General features: G+C 37.9%; 1 protein-coding gene across 4 annotated transcripts in view; it reads left to right on the forward strand.

The window, feature by feature from the left end:
- Positions 1-24,262, forward strand: part of KDM4C (lysine demethylase 4C) — a 465,676-nt gene that overhangs the window by 124,549 nt on the left and 316,865 nt on the right. For all 4 annotated transcript variants that reach the window (XR_010749215.1, XM_066368119.1, XM_066368120.1 and 1 more), the window contains exons 7-8: positions 10,845-10,948; positions 15,856-15,993. Coding sequence is in view for 3 of the 4 variants with exons in the window: in XM_066368119.1 (XP_066224216.1) it covers positions 10,845-10,948; positions 15,856-15,993 (242 nt within the window). In the remaining variant the exon portion in view is untranslated. The remainder of the gene's footprint in view (positions 1-10,844; positions 10,949-15,855; positions 15,994-24,262) is intronic.

The following is a 24,262-nucleotide window of genomic DNA, read 5'->3' on the forward strand; positions in this document are numbered from 1 at the left end:
CTTGCCAGTGTCCCCTTGTTTAAGCCAGCAACCTTGGGCTTTTCACACCAGCAACCTTTGGACTTAAGTTGGTGAGCTTTGGATGATTCCCCTGCTCAAGCTAGTGACCCTATGTGGATAAGCCAGTGCTCAGAGCTGGTAACCTAGGCTTCAAACCAGCTACCCCTGTGTTCTGGGTCAACACTTTTATCTACTGTGCCACCACCACTCAAGCGGGAATGAAATGATTTTTTTTAGGCTTTGTTACCATTGACTTTTTAGGGCAACTCTCCAGTTAGCTCATACTGATGTTCACCTTTTCAGCTAGCAGGCTGCAGAGATGGTGCAAAACCAAGATTCACTGAATTAATATGACTAGAGTCAATATGGTGTAAGTAATCAAGATAATAATAATAATGGTCATTATTTCTTGAGTGATACTGTGTGTCAAAGAGACTTAAGTTTTTTAAATTGAGGTAAAATTTAAGTAACCTAAAATAAACCATTAACCATTTTGAAGTGTATAGTTCAGTAGAATTTAGAATACCAGTTTGGTGTAACCATCACATTTATCTAGTTCCAAGAGATTTTTTTTTTTTTTTTTTTTTTTTTTTTTTATATAATTTTATTTTTTTAATGGGGTGACATCAATAAATCAGGATACATATATTCAAAGATAACAAGTCCAGGTTATCTTGTCGTTCAATTATGTTGCATACCCACCACCCAAAGTCAGATTGTCCTCTGTCACCTTCTATCTTGTTTTCTTTGTGCCCCTCCCCACCCCCTATCCCTCTCCCATTCCCCCCTCCCCCCCCCGTAACCACCACACTCTTATAAATGTCTCTTAGTTTCACTATTATGTCCCACCTACGTATGGAATAATACAGTTCCTGTTTTTTTCTGATTTACTTATTTCGCTTCGTATCATGTTATCAAGATCCCACCATTTTGCTGTAAATGTTCTGATGTCATCATTTCTTATGGCTGAGTAGTATTCCATAGTGTATATGTGCCACATCTTCTTTATCCAGTCATCTATTGATGGGCTTTTTGGTTGTTTCCATGTCCTGGCCACTGTGAACAATGCTGCAATAAACATGGGGCTGCATGTGTCTTTACGTATCAATGTTTCTGAGTTTTTGGGATATATACCCAGTAGAGGGATTGCTGGGTCATAAGGTAGTTCTATTTTCAGTTTTTTGAGCAACCACCATACTTTCTTCCATAATGGTTGTACTACTTTACATTCCCACCAACAGTGTATGAGGGTTCCTTTTTCTCCACAGCCTCTCCAACATTTGCTGTTACCTGACTTGCTAATAACAGCTAATCGAACAGGTGTGAGGTGGTATCTCATTGCCGTTTTGATTTGCATTTCTCTAATAGCTAAAGAAGATGAGCATCTTTTCATATATCTGTTGGCCATTTGTATTTCTTCCTGGGAGAAGTGTCTATTCATATCCTCTTCCCATTTTTTTATTGGATTGTTTGTTTGTTTGTTGTTGAGTTTTATGAGTTCTTTGTATATTTTGGATATTAGGCCCTTATCTGAGCTGTCGTTTGAAAAAATCATTTCCCATTTAGTTGGCTTTCTGTTTATTTTGTTATCAGTTTCTCTTGCTGAGCAAAAACTTCTTAGTCTGATGTAGTCCCATTCATTAATTTTTGCCTTCACTTCTCTTGCCATTGGAGTCAAATTCATAAAATGCTCTTTAAAACCCAGGTCCCTGAGTTGAGTACCTATGTCTTCTTCTATGTACTTAATTGTTTCAGGTCTTATGTTTAGATCTTTGATCCATTTTGAGTTAATTTTTGTACAGGGGGAGAGACTGTAGTCCAGTTTCATTCTTTTGCATGTGGCTTTCCAGTTTTCCCAGCACCATTTATTGAAGAGGCTTTCTTTTCTCCATTGTGTGTTGTTGGCCCCTTTATCAAAAATTATTTGACTATATATATGTGGTTTTATTTCTGGACTTTCTATTCTGTTCCATTGGTCTGAGTGTCTATTTTTCTGCCAATACCATGCTGTTTTGATTGTCGTGGCCCTATAATAGAGTTTGAAGTCAGGTATTGAAATGCCCCCAGCTTCATTCTTTTTCTTTAGGATTGCTTTGGCTATTCGGGGTTTTTTATAGTTCCATATAAATCTGATGATTTTTTGCTCTATTTCTTTAAAAAATGTCATTGGAAGTTTGATGGGAATTGCATTAAATTTGTATATTGCTTTGGGTAATATAGCCATCTTGATTATATTTATTCTTCCTAGCCAAGAACAAGGTATATTCTTCCATCTCATTATATCTTTTTCGATTTCCCTTAACAATGGTTTATAGTTTTCATTATATAAGTCCTTTACATTCTTTGTTATGTTTATTCCTAAGTATTTTATTTTTTTTGTTGCAATCGTGAAGGGGATTGTTCTTTTGAGTTCCTTCTCAGTTGTTTCATTGTTGGCATATAGAAAGGCTATTGACTTCTGTATGTTAATTTTGTATCCTGCGACCTTACTGTATTGGCTTATTGTTTCTAGTAGTCTTTTTGTGGATTCTTTGGGGTTTTCGATGTATAGTATCATATCATCTGCAAAAAGTGATACCTTTACTTCTTCTTTTCCGATATGGATGCCTTTTATTTCTTTGTCTTGTCTGATTGCTCTGGCTAGAACCTCTAGTACCACATTAAATAAGAGTGGAGAGAGTGGACAACCCTGTCTTGTTCCTGATTTAAGGGGGAAAGCCTTCAGTTTAGTGCCATTTAATATGATGTTAGCTGATGGTTTATCATATATGGCCTTTATCATGTTGAGATATTTTCCTTCTATACCCATTTTGTTGAGAGTCTTAAACATAAAATTGTGTTGTATTTTATCAAAAGCCTTTTCTGCGTCTATTGATAAGATCATGTGGTTTTTGTTCTTTGTTTTGTTGATATGGTGTATTACATTAACCGTTTTACGTATGTTGAACCATCCTTGAGATTCTGGGATGAATCCCACTTGATCATGATGTATTATGTTTTTAATATGTTGTTGTATTCGATTTGCTAGTATTTTGTTTAGTATTTTAGCATCTGTATTCATTAGAGATATTGGTCTGTAGTTTTCTTTTTTTGTGCCATCCTTGCCTGGTTTTGGTATGAGGGTTATGTTGGCTTCGTAAAATGTGTTTGGAAGTATTGCTTCTTCTTCAATTTTTTGGAAGACTTTGAGTAGAATAGGAACCAAGTCTTCTTTGAATGTTTGATAAAATTCGCTGGTATAGCCGTCTGGGCCTGGACTTTTATTTTTGGGGAGGTTTTTAATGGTTTTTTCTATTTCTTCTCTACTGATAGGTCTGTTTAGGCTTTCTGCTTCTTCTTGACTCAGTCTAGGAAGGTTGTATTTTTCTAGGAATATATCCATTTCTTCTAGGTTGTTGAATTTAGTGGCATAAAGTTTTCCATAGTATTCTACAATAATTCTTTGTATATCTACGGTGTCCGTGGTGATTTCTCCTCTTTCATTTTGGATTTTGTTTATATGAGTTCTTTCTCTTTTTTCCTTGGTAAGTCTTGCCAAGGGTTTGTCAATTTTGTTGATCTTTTCAAAGAACCAGCTCCTTGTTCTATTAATTTTTTCTATAGTTTTTCTGTTCTCTAATTCATTTATTTCTGCTCTGATTTTTATTATCTCCTTTCTTCGGCTGGTTTTGGGTTGTCTTTGTTCTTCTTTTTCTAGTTCCTTAAGGTGGGAAGTTAAGTGGTTCACTTGGGCTCTCTCTTGTTTGTTCATATATGCCTGAAGTGATATGAACTTCCCTCTTATCACTGCTTTTGCTGCATCCCATAGATTCTGATATGTCGTATTGTCATTTTCATTAGTCTGTATATATCTTTTGATCTCTGCACTTATTTCTTCTTTGACCCATTCATTTTTTAAAAGTATGTTGTTTAGTTTCCACATTTTTGTGGGATTTTTTTCCTCTTTTTTGCAGTTGAATTCTAGTTTCAAGGCTTTATGATCAGAAAATATGCTTGGTACAACTTCAATTTTTCTGAATTTGCTGATGTTGTTTTTGTGGCCCAACATATGGTCAATTCTTGAGAATGATCCATGTACACTGGAGAAAAATGTATACTCAGTCACTTTGGGATGAAATGTCCTGTAGATGTCTATCATATCCAGGTGCTCTAGTGTTTTGTTTAAGGCCACTATGTCTTTGTTGATTCTCTGTTTGGATGACCGATCTAGAGCCGTCAGCGGTGTATTGAGGTCTCCAAGTATGATTGTGTTTTTGTTTTAAGATCAATAAGTAGCTGTCTTATATATTTTGGTGCTCCTTGGTTTGGTGCATATATATTAAGAATTGTTATGTCTTCTTGATTCAGTGTCCCCTTAGCCATTATGAAATGGCCATTTTTGTCTCTGAGTACTTTTCCTGCCTTGTAGTCAGCATTATCCGATATGAGTATTGCTACACCTGCTTTTTTTTGGATGTTATTTGCTTGGAGTATTGTTTTCCAGCCTTTCACTTTGAATTTGTTTTTATCCTTGTTACTTAGATGAGTTTCCTGTAGGCAGCATACAGTTGGATTTTCTTTTTTAATCCATTCTGCTACTCTGTGCCTTTTTATTGGTGAGTTTAATCCGTTTACATTTAGTGTAATTATTGATACTTGTGGGTTCCCTATTGCCATTTTATATCTTGCTTTCTGTTAGTTTTGTGTCTTGTTTGATCCTTCTCTTTTGTTTTTCTATCTTTTGTTTTTATTTGGTTGTATTCCATACATCTTTCCACTGTTGCTATCTTTTTTATCTCATGTGCTTCTGTGGTGGTTTTTTCAATGGTGGTTACCTTTGAATAATGAAAAGGGTCCCTACCCTGTTCATTGTAGCGAACTATTTTGTGAGTACTTTTGCACTCCATCGTCCTTTGCTACTGTTAATCTCCATCTTCTCCCCCTCTTTCTTTTTGTTGTTGTCACAGTTTAAATTTGGTTTTATTGTGTTCTTCTTGGAGCTTTTACTTGTGAAGCTCCAAGTATAGGTTTTTCTGTTTCTGGTTGAAGATCTTGTTGAGTTTTGGGGGAGATTTATCGGTATCGCTTCCTACCCCGCCATTACTCTGACGTCATCCCAAGAGATTTTCATCATCCTAAAAGCAAACCTCATATCTATGAATCAGTCACTCTCTGTTCTTTCCCACCCCTCCTCAACCTCAGGTAGTTATTGTCTTCTTTTTCTGGATATTTCATATACTTAGAATCATATAATATGTGACTGGCTTTTTTCATGTAGCATGTTTTCCTTGTTATAGCTTATATCAGTACTTGATTCTATTTTATGGCCAAATAATGTTTCATTGTATGGATATACCACATTTTGTTAATCAGTTTATCAATTGATGGACATTTAGGTCATTTTGACTATTGCTAAGTTTTCTGTGCATTATTTGATTGGCTTTCCATAAAGATTCACTGAGGATAGCCATTATGGAAAACAGTCAGTAGGATCCTCAAAAAATTAAAAGTAGAACTACCATAAGATCCAGCAGTTTCACTTTTGGATATATATTTGAAGGAAATGAAATCACTGTCATCAAGAGGTATCTGTACCCTCATGTTCCTTTCAGCATTACTTATAATAGCCAAGACATGGAAACAACCTGTCCATTGGCAGGTGAATGGATAAATTAAATGTGTCATATATATGCTCCTACACAAACTTATACACAATGGAATATCAGCCTTGAGAAAGAAGGAACTTCTACCTGTTTTCTTCAACATGAATGAAACTTGAGGGCACTGTGATAAATGAAATATCAGAGAAAAATAAATACTATATGTTCTCACATATATGTGGAATCTAAAATTCCTGAATTTATAGATACAGAGAACAGATTGGTTGTTGCCAGAGGCAAGGGGTGGGTGAAATGAGTGAAGGTGGTGAAAAGCTACAACTTCCAGTTATGAGATAAGTTTTGAGGATGTACTGTACAGTATGATGATTATAGTTATCCACACTGTATTGAAAGTTGCTAAGAGAGTAGATTTTAAAACTTCTCATCACATACAAAAATATTGTAACTACATGAAGTGATGAACGTTAACATTACTGTGGTAATCATTTCACAGTATTTACACATATCAACTTATTATACTAAATACTTTAAACTTATACGATATTATAGCATCAGTTATATCTCAATAAAGCTGGAAATAAAAGAACTCAGTGAGGAAGGTAACAATAGCATCCTCATTATGTAGATGGAGAACTTGAGGAGCTGAGAGATTATGGGACTCTAGTCAAAGCTAATGAGTGTTAGAATTTTGTTTCAAATCCATGTCTCTGCAAGGCTACACTTGTTCTTTTTTAAAATCCTTTTTATTGAATTTATTGGTTGACACTGGTTAACAAAATTATACAGGTTTCAGATGCATAACTGCACAACACATCATCTGTACACGATATTGTGTGTTCACCACCCCAAGTCAAATCTCTTTTTATCACCATTTATTTGCCCGTATCCACTCCCCCAACGTTCTCTCCCCTGGCATTCACTACACTGTTGTCCATGTTCATGAGCCTTTTCTCTTTTTAAAAATTTTTTGCTCAATCTCTTCATCTCCCCCACCTAGCTCCCCATCCCTTCCCACCCTGACAGTGTTAGCCTGCATGGGTGAGTCTCTATTTTGCTTATTAGTTCATATTTGAACTTTAAGTCTTAACAACTGTTATTCTGTTTTACTGGCCATGTGGATAAGATGAAGGTGGCTTCCAATAACTCAAACAGTTTGATCATTGATCTAAAACTTAGTTCTACTCCTTAATACCAAAGAAGAGGTGTGTGTTTGTTGGGAGCAGTAAAGGAGAGAGGAAAATTGGTGCTCAAGTAATCTTGTGTGTTAAGTGACTATAAGAAGAAATTGCATAAAATTTATAAAATCTCATAGCATAATTTGTATCTCACATTAGGCTGCCTCTCAAATGCTTCCACCAAAATATCCCTACAGGAGAGGAGCCAACCCCACCATCCCACAACACCTATGCAGATTTCGTATCTTGCTTCCCTAGTATATTTGTTTTTTATGTAAAAATAAACCAATTGATTTGTCATGATACAAGTAGAAAGATGTGCCAGGTTTGTCTGTGTTCTTCTCCACTTGGATTATTACCTGGTGACTGTGGGGCATGTGAGGTGTGGCAGTGGTAGCTAGCTGCTGTTTCCACTAGCAGGGGTCTCCAAACTTTTTACACAGGGGGCCAGTTCACTGTCCCTCAGACCATTGGAGGGCTGCCAAATACAGTGGTCCTCTCACTGACCACCAATGAAAGAGGTGCCCCTTCCAGAAGTGCAGTGGGGGCTGGATAAATGGCCTCAGGGGGCCACATTGCGGCCTGCGGGCCGTAGTTTGGGGACGCCTGCTGACTATTGCATGACTGAGAGCTCAGGGTAGAACTGTTTTTTCATTGGAACTTCTTGATCTTCAAGAATGTGGAAGAGTGGACTATCCCATTGTGTGACCAGTAAACTGGAAAGTCTTAATGAATGTTACAGTACTTAAAATATGATAACTTTTAGAAAATACTTCTTCTAAATAAATTATTCAACACTTAAAAAAATCAAGTGGCCCTGGCCAGTTGGCTCATCAGTAGAGTGTCAGCCTGGTGTGTGGAAGTCCCAGGTTCAATTCCCAGTTAGGGCACACAGGAGAAGCGACCATCGGCTTCTCCCCCCTTACCCCCATCTTCCTCTCTCCCACAGCTATGACTCGAATGAGCAAGTTGGCCCCAGGCACTGAGGATGGCTCTATGGCCCTGCCTCAGGCGCTGAAACAGCTAAGTTGCAAGCAACAGAGCAGTGGCCTCAGATGGGCAGAACATCAGCTCCAGACAGAGGTTGCCAGGTGGATCCTGGTTGAGATGCATGCGGGTGTCTGTCCGCCTCCTTGCATCTCACTTGATTACAAAAAAAATAAAGTAATTAAATATAAGACTGGAAAAAATGGTTCTGAAAGGCATATTTTAAAGAACTTACTTGAAAAATTTTAATGCATACAATTTTTTCTCTTTATTTTATGACTCTTAAAAAACTGGTAGTCTTAAGTTGAATTTTTAGTTAAATGTTTTTTCTATCAGAGTTTTTTTGATTATTTTTCGTACAAGAGTTGTTTTATTAAAAATTTATTATGAAAGATTCTAACATTTCTTTAGCCAGCATAGTTCTGAGTTTTTAAAAATATCATACTGTAACTAATAATATTCTGGTTATATTGGCTTGTGTAGATGTTGAATAAAATACTTTTTATAGACTATGGAGTGTGGGTGGATATGAACTATATACCTCTGCAGGTAACTTGAGGTAAAATTCATTTTGACATACATGCTTTGTATATAATTTGTGCTGTTTATGAGGTGTCTTCCAGGGTGATATAAAATATGATTCTGATAGCCTGTTGTAAATATAAATTTTAAACCAATGTTGAGTTCTTAATATACTGCAAATTACCTTCCTTCGGTGGTTTTCTAATTTAAATTAACTTATGGCCAGTCACCATATTGTTCAGGTTCTGATTACAAATCCATATCAAAAGAAAATTAAATAGACCCCTCTTTCTTCATTGATTTTAATTTAAAATGTAATTCATTTAGTGCTGCACAAAGTTACAGATTTGAAAAGTTTGATAGATCCATTTAAACTGTATTATTAAAATGTTGCCATGAGTTTTGTGCGTGGAGACCTCCTCGCTGTTACTTACTCTATGATGTAGGACTCAGGACATTGTATTGTGCCATTACATTAGTGTGGTACTTTCTTTCCATTCACTGAAACCTGCATTCTTTCAAACACTTGCTTATTTGACATAATGCTTTATTTTATTTATGTGTTATGAATATGAAGCATAAACAGAACTGCATTAAAGGACCATAGGAGGCAAACTCATTCCTTTTATTCCCATTGATATATGATAGTATTTCTGATGTTTCTGTTGGCATGTGCTTTTTTTATATTTCTATTTTTCTGTTTAAAAATCCAGGTTCAGATGCTTAAGCAAAATGCACTGCTTTTTGCAGGTGGTTACCCTAATGGCTCTTTCCTGGTTTTTTGATTTGTTTCTTTGCGATTATCTGTGGTCTCACACACTTGATGGTGGCATCAATAAAGGCTTATTTACTTTAAAAATATTTCTGTAAAACCCACAATAAAGATATTAAGCTGATATGTGATTAATTAGTGCTGGTAATTCTTTTTTCAAATTGATCATATTCTTGATCTATTTGCGTGTAGTGAGCCACATAGAGAGGTAACATTTCCAGTGGTTCTATTTTTATTTTGGCTGTAGAGGAGTTAAATAAAATCTGTGCTTCTTTCCCCTATACTCACAAACAGTGCACATGTTTTCCTGGTGAGTTCTGTTTTCCTTCTGGTTTCTCTCTGTGTGGTTCTCCTGTCTTTTTAAAGTTTCTCTTCTCTTCGTCTGCATGCTTGCCCTCTCTCCTCAGTGTGATAGTTTCCCACTCAGAGAGGAAGGTAAAGAGCAGAGCATCCAGCATGTTCCTTTTCTTCTAGCTTGCATAGCTGAGTTAAATGAGACTCTGCCTCCGACAGAACTGCAGGGTTGAAGTCAGCAATGGAGAAAAAGACTGTTTTGATTTGTAATATACTGTACAAAATAGGGGTTGCTGCATGTTTAGCTTCCACATTCAAAGGCCTTTTCAAAACTACTCCTATACAGGTTGGTGAGGCAGGTTTCCAAGTATTTGGTGCTAGTTGGGAAGTTGTTCAGGAAATAGTAGCAGTTAAACTGTTAAAATTGATCAGAAAAAAAGTAAGAAAGGTGGGAAACTGCTCTGTGAGTACTGTATGCCAGGCATTGGGACAAGTGCTGCTACTTTTTTTTTTTTTAATTATGCTAGCGAGAGAGGCAGAGATAGAGACAGAGACTGACAGACAGGAAGGGAGAAAGATGAGAAGCATCAGCTTGTAGTTGTGGCACTTTAGTTGTTCCTTGATTTCTTTTTATATGTGCCTTGACTGGGGGGTTCCAGCCGAGCCGGTGACCCCTTGCTCAAGCCAGCAACCTTGGGCTTAAGCCAGTGACCATAGGATCATGCTGATGATTCCCATGCTCAAGCCAGCAACCCATGCTCAAGCCAGTGACCTCAAGGTTTTGAACCTGTGACCTCAGCGTCCCAGGTCAATGTTCTATCCACTGTGCCACCACCAATCAGATGAGATAAATGCTTCTTGAATGATCATTTCTAAGAGTCTAAAGATTTCTCTATTAATACACTTATTTACCTCTACTAACCTCCCTTGCTACTCTATTAGTCATATATTAGGCAGGTTGAATTTAAATTTGTTACAAATTGAAGAATTTTCAGGTTTAATAATTTCATATGTTATGACAACAACCCTTGGTAGATCTTTTTATATGAAAGGTCAACCTTTGGTTATATAAGTATATATCTGATAATTTTTAAGAATTCTGATTCTAATTTTCGGTTCAATATTTTTTGTTTGTTTGTTTTTGTTTTGGGGGGATTTTTTTTGGTGGTAAACTTGGTCTATTTTTGCATAAAACTGTCGTTTTGTAAGAATATTAGCACAGGCCCTGGCCAGATAGCTTGGTTGGTTAGAGTATTTTTCTGAAGTGCAGAGGTTACTGGTTCAATCCCAGTCAGGGCATATATAGGAACAGATAGATTTATGTTTCTCTCTCTCTCTCTAATTTCCCTTCCACCCTCTCTCTTTTCCTCTTCCTCTCATGCTAAAACCAATAAATAAATAAAAAAATTGAATATCAGCACAAAGCTTAAAAAAACTATCTGAAATTTTACCTTAATTGATTCATTACTGCTTATATTTATTATTTCCATTTAGGTTTTTTCCCAAGCAGTTCTCAAGGGTGTGATGCATTTCTTCGCCACAAGATGACGCTGATATCTCCCTCAGTATTGAAGAAATATGGTATTCCCTTTGATAAGGTATATTAGTGTTACTCTTTAACAAATTCATTTCTTGTGTGTAGTATTTATGTTTGAGAAAAATTTAACATAAGCTAATATAGTTCTCACTTCAGGTAGAATTTTTAGTATGTGGGGATAAAAATTCACATTCATATTTTATAACATAATTATGTATCTAAATAGTGCTCAAGTTACTTTCATTTCAGGATACATTTACTAGAGATTTCATGCTGTTATAGTTTACTTATAACTACTGATAATAAAATGTAGCATATTTGACAAGATAAGGTGTAGTACTTCTACAATGGAATCTTTTATAGTAGCAACATAATTTATGTGTATTTTTTTTAAAAAAGAATTCAAAGCAGTTATTATGAGCAGTTTGGTTGGTTAGAATCAATGATTATGGTACCAGTATGTTGCTTCTAAACACAGACATGATACAATTGAGATTTCATTATGGATAAAATTGCCTGATGATATAATAAGCAGATATTGCTAGTTTGGAGTATTTTTAAAGATGTAGTTCTGTAGGACCCTGTATATGTTAGAGCCCTCTTTGTGTCCATGGGTAGTTATTGGGTCAGAATTATTAAAGAACATGAGCATTTTTATGTGAAGAGGCTGAAATGAAAAAAATCTTTTGACCAGATAAATAAAAGCCCTCTCTCAGTTGGAGGGGGATTAAGTCCTCAGGTACTTGCTGAAACATTAAAAAATAGCTCAACTCTCATATTAATTTTTTGTTTGACTTTCTTTCCACAGTCATTGCTGTTTTCTACCTTAGAAGCTCTTCGTCTGTTACTAAATCTTTACCTCTTCTTAATCTCAGGCCCTTAAAGTACCCTCTACCCCCATACCCCGCCCTGCTTTGGCTTTGTTTGAAGTAGAATTTTTTCAGGGACCAAGAATCTTTCTCCAACTTCAGGTGGCCTCTGTCACTCACAAGGCTGCCTATGTGGCAGTCATCATGACACACACTTGTGTGATGAGGATGCTCTCAGCATTGGAATACTCACATACTTTTACCTATGACTAAAATCATGACTCTGATGTGCACTGTGGGCAGCGTCCCTGGGTGCGGAGAGGAGCTGGTGATGGGCTACAGCTCTGTTGCGTGCATGGAAATCAGAGGCTGTGCCCCCCCAGGGGCCACTATCGCTTTGGGACTTTGTCTTACTTGCAGACACCTCTGGGCAGTGGGCTTTTCAGTGTCGACACATTCATCAGTGAGTGTTTCTTTTAGGTTGTTGGCATAAGCTTGACTGGGCCCTTTTATTTAAGTTGGAATATTAGCGGGTAGAGGAGTAGAGTCCCCCAAGACAGAGAAACCTCTATGGCTTTAGGGCTGGTGATAGGTATTGATCAAGCTATTCTTTGGGGAGAGGGGTTATGTGAAGTAGCAGTACTGGAGGGATTGTTTCATTTTCCCAGGATGGAGGTCTTTGGGGCTTACTGGTCCTTTTCAGTCTTTGGGGAGGAGGAGGTATGTGTCCTGCCCACCTTTCTAGGCTGTGGCTCCCTAATACTACTTGGTATATCACTAGGTGCGCCAGGCCTTTATCTGGTCTTTTGAGGATGGACAAATTTCTGACTTCCGTGGGAAATGGCAGGACGATTGTCCTCAGATGGTGAGAGACCAGTGACAAGAGGGCCGGCTGATGGTTGTAGTTTTTCCTATGAGATACTGCCACTTTCCCTTTCACCTTGATAGATGGTGTGTAAACACGACACTGTGCTCACCAAGGAACTCTTATTATCTCTGGTGATGATAATGTAAGATGGGGCAGAGTAGCACAGACTTTGGAATTAAACTTTCCAAGTTCATTTCTGATTTTGTCACTTGGCTGAATTACACAATTTTTCTGAGCCTCAGTTTCTTCATCTGGAAAATGGGATAATAATTATAGCATGTACTTAATAGGGTTATAATGATTATGAAAAGAGATAACGTATCTCAGTGATTTTTATCTTCTTTCATCTCATGGCATGTAGAAACTAGTTACTAAAGTTACATGGCATACCAAAAAATACGTGTTGCTGACCTGACAAAAAAATAGGATTAATTTAGATTCATTTACACTGGATATCTGCTGTTGTGTTGGCTGTTGTCATTCTTTTCTTTGACAGTTGAAGGGAAAGGAGATCAGTGCCCTTGACTAGATAGTCAGGTATTGTATGTTTTAAAAATTCTTGTGGAACACCAGTGAAGCGTTGCTGGTCTACACGAAGGACTCTGCGTGGTATCTGCTATGTGAGAAGGCACTCTTCCTCCTTAAGCCAGCCCCCCCCCCCCCTTAGGCAATCATTTCATAGTTTGAGTAACTGTGTTATTTTCCCCTCCTTTCAATGTATTTGTACATATTTATCCATATATATGAAAAATATATTTAACAAATAGCTAATGTCTTTTTAGATTATGTGTATTACCCTTTCCGGCTTCTTCTATGATGTGGAATAATGATGATTGTTTAGTCTTATAATAAAAGGGACTTATTCTTTTTTTTCCCTATGCTTTAAGAAAAATCAGTTTGTTACAGAGTAGCAGTCAATTTGCCTTACGTTTTGGCTAACTGAGACTGACATTTTTCTTGAAATATTGTAGAGGTATAAAAGCGAGTCTCATTCAGTAGAAACAGGAGCTCTTCTTCAACATGCCAAGAGCAAGGTTTTCTAGGTAGAGTATGAAGGACTGTAGGTGGGATTTAGTGAAGCAGTAACAGTGGTTTCCTTTTCCAGTGACAGCACTCCTACCTTCTCCCCCCACCTTTGTAGGACTAGAAACAGTGCAGGAGGGCGCGTTTTCTTTTATCACGTAGTACAAGGAGGTGTCTCATTTCCAAGCACTATTACAAATAATGAGATTCAGTGAGACGAGGAAAGGAGAGAAGCAGGCTGTGTTCTCACATGGCTCAGAGTGATGGAACTGGAACCATGTTAAACACTGATAAGCCATTCTCTACCTGCCAGGATCCAGCTGAGTTGTGCTCATTGCAATAGGACACCTGCTGTGGTATCATGAAGGGAGGAGATGATGAACTAAATTTAAGAATTAATGGGAAAAAAATACTCCCACACGCAACATTTTAGCATTCCTAAACTAGCAAGTGAATTGTAGTATGTGTACCAGTATTTATACAGTGTGTCTCCTGTATGTTTACTCACATGTTCATACCCACATAGTCATTTCTTAATGTTTTAGAGATGAAATGAACCGTGCTGACTGAGTGAATCAGTGAGTAGTAAACTTGATAATCTAGTATAGAGTAGGCAAAATAAAAAAAAAAACAAAACAGAAAATAAACTGGCCTGACCAGGCGATGATGCAGTGGATAGAGCATCAGACTGGATGCAGAGGACCTAGGTTCAAAACCCTGAGGTTGCTGGCTTGAGTGTGGACTCTCCAGCCAGAGCATGGGGTTGCTGAATTGAGCGTGGGATCATAGACATGACCCCATGGCACTGGCTTGAGCCCAAAATCACTGGCTTGAAGCCCAAGGTCACTGGCTAAAGACCAAGGTCACTGGCTTGAGATAGGGGTCATTTGCTCTGCTGTAGCCCGCTGGTCAAGGCACATAGGAGAAAGCAATCAATGAACAACTAAGATGCTACAATGAAGAATTGATGCTTTATATCTCTCTTCCTTTCAGCCTGTCTGTCCCTGTCTGTTCCTCTCTCTGACTCTCTGTCTGTGTCGCAAAAACCAAAAGAGCTAAAAAAACCAAAACACTGAAAAAATTTTTTTTTCTTTTTTGGATTTTTCTGAAGCTGGAAACGGGGAGAGACAGTCAGACAGACCCGCATGCGCCGGACCGGGATCCACCCGGCATGCCCACCAGGGGGCCACGCTCTGCCCACCAGGGGGTGATGCTCTACCCCTCCGGGGCGTCTCTCTGTTGCAACCAGAGCCACTCTAGCGCCTGGGGCAGAGGCCGAGGAGCCATCCCCAGCACCCGGTTCATCTTTTGCTCCAGTGGAGCCTCGACTGCGGGAGGGGAAGAGAGAGACAGAGAGGAAGGAGAGGGGGAGGGGTGGAGAAGCAGATGGGTGCTTCTCCTGTGTGCCCTGGCTGGGAACCGAACCCGAGACTTCTGCACTCCAGGCCAACGCTCTACCACTGAGCCAACCAGCCAGGGCTTTTTTTTTTCTTTTTTTTTTCTTTTTTTTTGGATCAAAACCCTGAAAAATTTAACTTTACTATTTTTCTGTAGATCATGTTGTATTTTGTATGCTTTGGCTATTATAAAAATATAAATTTTTTAAAAATTTCAAAAATAAACATAGATAAATTCATTTCTCATTGTTGCTATTTAGCTCCTGATTTGCCAATTATTTTAATTATATTAAAAAATGCAGTCACTCACATTGCATAGATATATATACTTATTTGAATAATCTTTGATAGAAATTTTACTACTGAATGAAATACAGTTAATTTGTGTTTTCTTAGTTTGAAAGAATAATTAGTGAATACCACCAACTCTTAGAAATAGGAATTCAAAATAAAACCTGTTCAGCATGCATTATCAAAGTTCTTGAAGTTCTAACTTTAAAAATGTCAGTTATGATATGTCCATTTATATATAACTCCAGTAATGCAAAATTTAAAAACATTAAACTATACACATTGATTGATAATATGAGCAAGTTTATTTTTATGTAAAATATGACATCTTTTAATATGGATTGCATGATTAAGCTGCATTGCCAGAAGGTCACACCCTTTTAGAAATGTCTTTTAAAAGTTTCTTGAAAAGCTATTAATGGATTAAGTAAAGGACCTTAGGGGACTTCTTTTACACTAGTATAGCTCTGATGGCATGACACTTTTTCTTTATTTTTTAAAATAGGAAATATATTTTAATTGTATTCACAATTGGGAAAGTCTTATAATTGGAAAATATTATATGTTTTCTACCCTGCAGATAACCCAGGAGGCTGGAGAATTTATGATCACTTTCCCATATGGCTACCATGCTGGTTTTAATCATGGTTTCAACTGTGCAGAATCTACAAATTTTGCTACTGTCAGATGGATTGACTATGGGAAAGTTGCTAAATTGGTAAGTTATGCCTCAAAAATAAAGCATAAATTAAATAAGTATTCTGGTTAGTGTCGAGGGAAAGCTGAGATCACATGCAGCATTTATTTCTTTTCCTCATTGACGTTGTGTACCTCTCACCATGATAATTTATTTCAGTCAAGGTATACTTATTTTATGTAGGCTGTATTATCATTTGTAGCTTCATTTGTCTGTTTTGAAATTAATGTGGAACAATTTACCATCAGAGGTAATTTTAAGCATCTGATGTTTGCTTTCTCTCTTAAGGCCACCGATTGTTTTTTGGGGGGGAGATTTTTCAATGGCTCCCTGTGGCTCCATGATTGAACTGTCTCCATGTTAGAGTTCAGTCTATGGCTTAGAAAACAGCTATTTACAGAAGAAAGTGTCTGGTAAAATTATAACAAGAAGTTGAGAGAGAATGGTAAAAAGAAATGATTAAAACTGCCCTAGTGCAGAAATGAATTCTTGAAAGTAATGTAGAACAAGAGATATATCATGTTAAATTTGAAATACAACTTTTCATCTTCTCTCCAGTATATTTAATTTAGTTTTACAAATTGTGTATTTTCATTCACAAACAACTTACATTAAATTTAATTAATTTCCCCCTGCAGCATTGAATAAAGGACACCTTCAAAGTGATGGTAGCTTCTATTAGGTTGCTTTCTTTCCTGTTTCTTTACGAGGTGCAGGCTGGCTTCTTTATGAAAGTATGTGTTTTACATAGTATGTTAAATTACACAAATTTAATTGAAAATGATACATACAGCTATGTGACCTTATCTTGGCCATTGCATAGTATGAGCAAGTATTACTCATTCTACATTGATAAAACTTGCATGCAGAACCATTGGGTGAGCTTGGATATAAATATATTAAGGAAAGATAACTCTAGGTTCAATTTAGATATGTATTTAGAAAATTACATAATATAGTCAAATAAAGGTATAGCCCTTTGGCAGCTCAGGAAGCATTTGAATGAATTCAGGACATAAAAGAAAGCTTCTGCTATTAGAAGACTTTTTCTGTTCTGAGTAATTTCTATTTATGAGAGGTAATTTAGAAAGAAACAGAACTGAACTATTTCTTCTCTTTATGCATCCTTCCTATTACAATAAACCTAATAAAAAAATAGAAAACTCAGTGTTTATGTACCTTGGCCAGCTATTGCAGTGGTTTTTTTTGCAGAAATGTAATGCTAGTATCTGCATTGAAACAGTGTCATAGCCTTGAGATGATAACAAGGTATGCTATTTGATAGTTTGCATCTTTAATCATTAACATAGCAAGTCAGCTATCACAGCTGTTCAGAGTCACCAGAAAAATTAGTTGGAGTTTGTTTGTTTCCTATATGTTTCAGATCTACTTCAAGCTATTGGCCTAAATAGCTTTCTCCTGAAGACTAAAATGTGCTGGGTGTGGCCACATTTAAGTGTGGATGTGGAGTGGAGTGTGACCAAGTCAGAGGGGTTGATAATAATCCTTTCTGAAATCTCAGTTCTTGGAACCTGTAATTGTGGGATTGTTAAGAAACAGTATACTGGAGGAGGCAGGGATCTGAGGCCCAACTTCTCTTCTTCTACCTAGCCATGTAACATTATTTTTTTTTTAATTTTATTTAAAAATTAAATTTAATGGGGTGACATTGCAATAAGAGTACATAGGTTTCAGATAAACATTTCTATAGCATTTGAACTGTTAATTTTGTTGTATACTCATCACCCAAAGTCAAATCATTTTTCATCATCATATATTTTTTCCTTTTTACACCCTTCTCCCAACTCCCCTCTCCCCTTACATCTCCCTCCCCCTGGTAACCACTGCACTCTTACCTATGTCCATGAGTCGCAGTTTTGTGTCCCACCTATGTGTGAAATTATACAGTTCTTAGCTTTTTCCGATTTACTTATTTCACTCAGTATAATGTTCTCAAGGTCCTTCCATGTTGTAAATTACTCTCTGTCATCATATATTATGGCTGAGTAGTATTCCATTGTGTATATATATCAGATCTTCTTTATCCAGTCCTCTATCAAGGGACACTTTGGTTGTTTCCATGTTTTGGCCACTGTGAATAATGCTATGATGAACATGGAGGTGCATGTGTCTTTATATACCAGTGTTTTCAAGTTTTTTGGGTAGATACTAGATAGAGGGATTGCTGGGTCATATGGTAGTTCTATTCTTGATATTTTGAGGGACTATCATACTTTCTTCCATAATGGTTGTGCTAATTTGAATTTCCACCAGCAGTGAATGAGTGTTCCTTTTTCTTCACAGCCTCTCCAACACTTATTATTACCTGTCTTGTTGATAGGACCTTTTTATAGCCTTTTCAAGTGGCTGCTATTGAACAAAGTTTCATTTGTTCAGACAATGCTTGTCTGCTGTTTGCCAGGCACTATGCATATTTCTATGAATTCATCACTTGGAGGATAACCTGTTTGGTGAGAGTAGAGTTGGTGCTGGCAAGGGGTATCAAGGACCACTTCCTTGGTCGTTGTCTTCTTGCCTTCTGGTGGTGCCTCTGGAATATGATGGGAGAGGGCATTTCTGTGGGTTTCTTTTGAATGTATGTGGAATTTGTTCAAGAAATGGCTAACATTGACTGGGACTCCCATTCTATTATTTGTGCTGAGCCCAAATAGCCATCTTCCAAATTTTAGCAAATTCCTGAATGTTTTATATTCTCAAATAATAACAAAAAATATAAAAAGATAATAACAATAATTAATGTGAATATTTCACTGCCTTTCAATGTATTTTGTATTTTAGTACTTAATTCTGATAGCCCTTTTAAAAAAATCATATCTATCTAAACTGCCTCCTCTTACAGAAGACTTTTTTTGTGCCTAGATTGTGGAGAGTTTCAGAAAACGGGCAGAGGTGGGCATGAGGAGACATTGACCTCATAGCCTTAATATCAACTTAATTTGACTATCCTGGTTTCTAAAAAGCTTTGCTACTGCCCCAGGCCCTTACTATTCTTGATTCTCTTTTTATTCCTCTCCTCAATGAGGATCATTCAGTTCTCTTTTGCCTTTACTTGCAAAATATAGCGTAGCAAATCCTGCAAGATACTACAGAACAGAAGGCCTTGTCTTAAGGGGACACACCTACCTAACAAGGCAGTTATGTAACCTTTCCTCATTTCGTTAATCAGAGTTAAGATTTTCACTGAAAAATAATTGAGGAGAATGTTCCAGGTAGCCACATGCCCATTTGTCTACTGACTTAGGCAGTCTTCAGCTTCAGTTAATGCTAGGAGCTTCCTCCTCTGCAACAGGACTTTTGCTGAATTTGTATACAAAGTAGAAAGACATGTATTCCTTGTCTTCAGTGAGATATCATAAAGAGCAGAGGGCTTTCAGTAAACCTCCATTTGTAAGGTTGTGCTATGACTGGAGCATACTATGCAGTTATTTATTTCAGGTATTTTTATAGCTTTGATCATCAGAGTAATCTAAAGTGAAATGCTGTATATATCTATTTTTTAGTAAGAGATTTAAAAATATGTAACAACAATTGATATAAGATACGGATGTATATTCGAGGTGAATGTTTTCCATTTGTGAGTGTTCTTTCTGCGAGGAGACGAGTCCCTGGTTCCCTCGTGCAGCAGCTGTGCTAGCACTCACCTGCCTGCTTTTTGGCTGGTTGGACAAAAGAGCTGGCCTGCAGGTTGTATTTCATTTTTCCGTTTGGTGGGATGAAGTGCAGTTGTTTTGATGTTAGGTTTGATGGATTTGTTTGCCACTGCATTCATTAGCTTCACATCAAAAAACTGACAGGCTGTTAAATGAAACTTTGGCTTAGATTTTCAGCTTGACTGTTTGGAGACTTTTGTGAAGATATTTTGTTTTTGTGTTGCAGCAGCCTCAAGCACTGGGATTGTCTCAAAGGGAAGAAAAGTTATTTACTGTACTGATTTTCTTGAGTAAAAAGAATCATTGTCTTGGGGACATTCGTATCTAGCCTACACCATCAGGAGTAGTGTATTTATGACAGCATGTGCAGTGAGAGAGATTTATTTACAGCATGATAAATAACGTTATCTTCTTGAAAGGAGAGGTAATAGTAGGTGACTCTAAAATGGTATCTTTTATTTTACATTAATTTTATTTTAAGTGATACTCTATTAATATGATATGTCAGTTGAAACATTACAGTGCAAAGCTGGGAATATTCTCTTAGGAACTCCAGGAGCATTATTTTACTATCTAATTTTAAAGTATTCTGATATTTGAATCCTCAGATGTTTGGACAAGTTTAAAAAGAGATGATAGAATTTTGAAATTGATTTCCCTTTCATGTGGAAGGGATTTCAACTATTAGATTGTCTCGCATTCAAAAGCTATGATATTGGTTCGTTCTATTTCATATTTCCGTCCTTCTGTAAAATTAAATTTCGTTCTTCTTAAATCAGGTAGCATCCTTCTTCTAAAACCTTTAATCTTGGGAAGTATTTATTAAAACATTCAGGAATCCTTTCAATGATGAGTCACTAAGTTATAGTTTAATATGCTTTAGATCACAAAATACTAATAGAGTGACATTATTCTTACGGTTTGTAATGGAAAGAAAATGTAGACTATTTTGCACATTGTTCTTGCATTCTAATTTTAAGTATCTGATAATGCATATGTAATATAAACTTTGTGAACCATGGGGATTTTATATTCTGCGTTTTCTTTTTTTTTTTACTCTGCTTTGTTTCTGTTTCCTGGGTTCTGGTAGTACAGTACAGCAGTGCTGATGAGTGGCTCTGTGGTGAATTTTTTACAGAGCTTCAAGGGAAGAAAAGAAAGTATTGTGTAGAGACAAAGAAGCATAAGAACTCGTCCTGCCTGACCAGGCGGTGGCGCAGTGGATAGAGCATCAGACTGGGATGCGGAGGATCCAGGTTCGAGACCCCGAGGTTGCCAGCTTGAGCGCGGGCTCATCTGGTTTGAGAAAAAGCTCACCAGCTTGAATTCAAGGTCGTTGGCTCCAGCAAGGGGTTACTCGGTCTGCTGAAGGCCCGTGGTCAAGACACATATGAGAAAGCACTCAATGAACAACTAAGGAGTCCCAAAGAAAAACTGATGGTTGATGCTTCTCATCTCTCTCCATTCCTGTCTGTCTGTCCCTGTCTATCCCTCTCTCTGACTCACTCTCTGTCTCTGTAAAAAAAAAAAAAAAAAAAAAAAAAGAACTCTTGTCCTTAGGAGCTTGTACTCCAGCTGGGGTGTTAGTATTTACATATCTGGAAGAGGTCTTTAGATAGAAAGTACTCACATTTACCCCTAATTTACTCTGATAAAGTATTGAGTTGTAGGATTCAGAAAATCTGAAACTTCCAGTAGCGATTAGAAAGCTGATTGACTAGCATATATCTGTAGGGGAGCTATCTGGGCTCAGAGTGAGGGAGCCTGATTTCATTTATTGAGAATTTGCTAGCTTATAGAATTTAACTAGAAGTGGGTATATGGCAGGGGTCCCCAAACTACAGTCCACAGGCCGCATGTGGCCCCCTGAGGCCCCCGCCGCACTTCCGGAAGGGGCACCTCTTTCATTGGTGGTCAGTGAGAGGAGCACATTGACCATCTCATTAGCCAAAAGCCGGCCCATAGTTCCCATTGAAATACTGGTCAGTTTGTTGATTTAAATTTACTTGTTCTTTATTTTAAATATTGTATTTGTTCCCGTTTTTTGTTGTTGTTTGTTTGTTTGTTTTCTTTTATCTTTTTAGAAGCTGGAAATGGGGAGAGACAGTCAGACAGACTCCAGCATGTACCCGACCGGGATCCACCCGGCACGCCTACCATGGGCGACGCTCTGCCCACCAGAGGGCGATGCTCTGCCCCTCCGGGGCGCCGCTCTGCAGCGACCAGAGCCACTCTTGTGCCTGGGGCAGAGGCCAAGGAGCCATCCCCAGCGCCCGGGCCATCTTTGCTCCAATGGAGCCTTGGCTGCAGGAGGGGAAGAGAGAGACAGAGAGGAAGGGGGGGGGGTGGAGAAGCAAATGGGCGCTTCTCCTATGCGCCCTGGCTGGGAATCGAACCCGGGTCCCCCGCACACCAGGCCGACGCTCTACCGCTGAGGCAACCGACCAGGGCCTTGTTTTTTTTACTTTAAGATATGTGCAGTGTGCATAGGGATTTGTTCATAGTTTTTTTTATAGTCCAGCTCTCCAACGGTCTGAGGGACAGTGAACTGGCCCCCCTGTGTAAAAAGTTAGGGGACCCCTGGTATACGGTCTATGACATTGACATCTATTTGCTAACCTGAAATCAAGGTAATATCTGTTTTGGTTTTTTTGTTTTTTGGGGGGGGGAGAGAGAGAGAGGAAGGGAGAGAATGAGAAGCATCAACTTGTAGTTATGGCACTTTTTAGTTGTTCATTGATTACTTCTCATATGTGCCTTGACTTGGGGGGGCTCCAGCCCAGCTAGTGACCCTTTGCTCTAGCCAGTGACCTTGGGCTCAAGCCAGCGACCTTGGGCTTCACACCATTGACCTTTGAGCTCAAGTCAGTGACCATAAGATCATGTCGATGAGCCCATGCTCAAGCCAACGACCCTGTGCTCAAGCCAGATGAGCCCTTGCTGAAGCTGGCGACCTCAAGGTTTTGAACCTGGGACTTCAGTGTCCCAGGTTGACGCTTTTTCTGGGTCACCCAGTACTGGTGGGGTGGCACTACTACTGGTCAGGCTAGGTAATGGCTGTTTTTGAGGTTTTAGTTTAAGTTATTACCTTAAGAAAAAGTAAATTGGCTTTTTGAATAACTTACTCTTGAGAAAAATTAATTTATTCTTGAACCATTCTACTTCCACAAAGTTTTACAGTAATACTACTTGCCATTGATTTTTCATGATGTGCCAGGCTTTTTCCAGGGCACTTCATACATGTTACTTCTTGCTATCTCTGATGGTGCTGGTTCAGAGATAATAGGATGCCTTCTTTTCTTTACTAGCCCTCCTTTTTGAACTGGAGGAGTTGGGATAATGCATAAAATGGGGATGGTGAGGCTGGGCTTAGAGGCAGAAAGCTGATTCCCAATGTCCTGTATGTCCTGGACTCATCTCCCAGAGTGGGATAGATTAAATAGATGCCAGCCAAGTATATGATTTGGGGGATCACTTTCAGGACGGATTCTTGAGGATTTAGAATAATCATATCCTAGGTAAGTTGTGGACCACCAGGTGGCCCCAGGTTCTGCCTGGCATCTGTTACTATTTGGTTTCTTAAAGTCATTGTATACTTATTTTGTCTTCTGTTCTGTTGAGAAACCTACATAGAAATTTTTTTTAGACCATAGAGCAACCATCATTTGCTCTCAGGTTTTGACGTTGCTCTTTGATTAAATGGGAAAAACACAGAGGTTTTCTACCCCTTCCCTCATTTTAAGGAGTAAGGGGGATTCTAAGTTATCAGTCTTTTCAAAGAGATATGTGTGTAGAGAATCAGGATAAAGTTGAGGATGCACCTACTTTGACATACAGGTTGGAGCAAAATTAGGTTTATAGTTGTTCATATGGAAAATCATACAATAGTTAAGAAATAATAATATAAGAATATATTACATTTTGTGTACTCACAACTGTAAAGCTACTTTTGCCCCCATTCTGTATGTTTCTGTGATTATCAGGAACCAAATTTTATTGGAATGGTTTTGAAGCTTTGGGATTTTTTTAAAAACCATTTTTTTCTGCCTTTTCTAGTGTTTATAATAGTAAACACATAGTAAAAATTTATATAAAAGGCTCTGTCCTAGATATATGTTTGGAGAAGAGGGGAGAAGTTGGGAGTGTGTGTTTTGCCAGTGGTGATTCAGAATTCTGTGAGGTAGTGGAAAGAACATCTGGTGATATTTGAGGGAAACAGGTTGGCCAGCCCTGGAGGGAAGAAAGGGATGATGGGAGAATCATTTAGGCTCTGGTCACCCCCAGAGTTTATAGCAGTCTGGTGCCCTGGTTCCCCACAGCTTCTCCTTCTTTCCCATACAGGATTGACTGTATTTCCCTCCCTTGCGGCTACCACCGAGATGATGAACAGTGGTTTATCTAGTATAGCAGTGATTTTCAACCGGTGTGCTGCAAGAATTTTTAAAATATGCAATGCCTGACTATTTAGTCAGGGGCACTGACCTCTTTTTCCTTAGGTTGTCAAATAAAAGAATGACAACAGCCAATACAACTATAGCCATCTGGTGTGAATGAATCAAAGTTATACCCTTTTTTTGTCAGATCAGCAAAAAATATATTTTTTGATGTGCTGCAGAATT

Source organism: Saccopteryx leptura, chromosome 2, assembly GCF_036850995.1.
Source record: "Saccopteryx leptura isolate mSacLep1 chromosome 2, mSacLep1_pri_phased_curated, whole genome shotgun sequence".
NCBI lineage: Eukaryota > Metazoa > Chordata > Mammalia > Chiroptera > Emballonuridae > Saccopteryx > Saccopteryx leptura.